At 60.5% G+C, this 1584-nt stretch overlaps 1 protein-coding gene across 5 annotated transcripts in view; it reads left to right on the top strand.

The window, feature by feature from the left end:
- Window positions 1–618: 618 nt before the first annotated feature.
- PRKDC (protein kinase, DNA-activated, catalytic subunit) overlaps window positions 619–1584 on the top strand; it is an 88313-nt gene continuing 87347 nt past the window's right edge. For all 5 annotated transcript variants that reach the window (XM_026064400.1, XM_026064401.1, XM_026064399.1 and 2 more), the window contains exon 1: window positions 619–814. In XM_026064400.1, coding sequence (XP_025920185.1) covers window positions 649–814 — 166 coding nt within the window. In that variant the 5' untranslated portion in view covers window positions 619–648. The remainder of the gene's footprint in view (window positions 815–1584) is intronic.

The raw sequence follows: 1584 nt of genomic DNA, 5'->3' as shown, positions 1-1584 counted from the left end.
CGTGCTCGAGCTCTCGCGGGCTTTCTGACCAATGGGTGCGCGCGACTCCAGCGGGAGCGCCCCACTAAGGCACGGAAGGGGGGGGTGAGGAACGGAGAAGGAAAGGAGGAAGACAGCGACTGCTCCAGGCCCCTGAAATAAAGGTCACTCCCAACTCGAGCTGTGACAATAGGGTCAGAACTATACTACGGGCTCCTCGCTGCCCCAAGAGACAGGGGCCGCCCTAAGCAACGTTGAGTTACCCCCACCCAGCCGAGAGTGGAACCGCCCGCACTCGACCAAATTTCGCGGCAAAACTAATCCTGTGGTGCGCAGGGAGGCGTCGGGAGGTTGGAACAGCCCATTCTCCGCGGAGGGGAGGGGCAGGAGCGTTTACAAGCCGCGGTGTGTGCGCGTACCGAGCCCGCCCTACAGCGAGAGGCACAAGAATTCCTCCAAAGCCTCCTCCGCGCTGGCGCCCGCCCGCCGGCCCTGCCTGTGAACGCGGCGCTCCCCTCCACTTTGTATGGTCCAGCCCAGCGCCGCCCCGCTTGCTGTTCTGCTCCCTGCCGCCGGCTGTGCGCATGGCACCCGGCGGGGGGGGGGCTCCGCGGCTCCTTCCGCCTCCTCCGCGTCGCCGGATCCCTACCGCGGCGGCCCGGTAGCGGCATGGCGAGGGCTGTCCTGGTGGGCGCGGGCGGCGTCCAGGACGGGCTGTACCAGCTGCACCGCTCCCTGCAGCACAGCGATGCCGCCGCGGCGGCTCTGCACGGCTACAGCCTGCTGCGCAGCGTGGGAGAAGCGTGCCTCACCAGCGCGGCCGACGGCACGCAGGGTGGGCGGGCGGGCGGCCATGCGAGCGGCCGTTGCGAGGGCCCGGGGCGGGGGGAAGGGAGGGTCTCGCGGCGAGGCTGGGAGCAGCCCGCGCCCTGCTCTCTGTCTTTAAAGAAACTGCTGCGCCTGGGCAGGGCCGATTAGCGGCAGGGGCTGCGCTCGCCCTGCCGGGGGAGGGGCTGCGGGTGATGCGAGGCCGGCAGCCGCTGAGCTCCGCGCTCCTCTGGCCCGTGGGACCTCGCCGCCCGGAGCGTGGAAGAAGATACGACTCGTGGCCAGATAACTGTTCATTTTGCCACGTAAAAGTGCAGGTTGCTTTTCTTACCCTGCGGGTTGTTTCTGCACTGGCAGTTTTATACGTTATCTTAATAAAATACTTACTAAAGATTGCTCTTGACAGTTGCTGGTGTGACCTAAAATGTTGATTTTGAGATGGGCTCTTACCCCAAATAGCCATTTGTCTTCTTCAAAATACTTCTGCCCATGCCCTTTGTTACAAATCCGGAGTGCTTTTGTCACAAGTCTGCCCTCAGGCTGGCTGCCTGCCACCAGGTTTAAACAGAAGTCCCAAATGTAAAGCTCAGAAACTACACGTAGTGGTGAACAAGCAGAATGTGGGATACAGTTCTGAATCTGCAGTTATGTTAAAAAAACCCTCTCTTTCTTGGGACTGTCTGTGTAAAGATTGCAAAATTAAAATTCTTATTTTTTGGTGAAAAAAGTCAGTTCAATCTAAGTTGTTCAAGCATTCTTTTAAAAGCTGACAGATGG

The sequence above is a fragment of the Apteryx rowi genome, unplaced genomic scaffold, assembly GCF_003343035.1.
Source record: "Apteryx rowi isolate R43461 unplaced genomic scaffold, aptRow1 scaffold_216, whole genome shotgun sequence".
NCBI lineage: Eukaryota > Metazoa > Chordata > Aves > Apterygiformes > Apterygidae > Apteryx > Apteryx rowi.
This window is presented reverse-complemented; position numbering and strand designations above follow the sequence as displayed.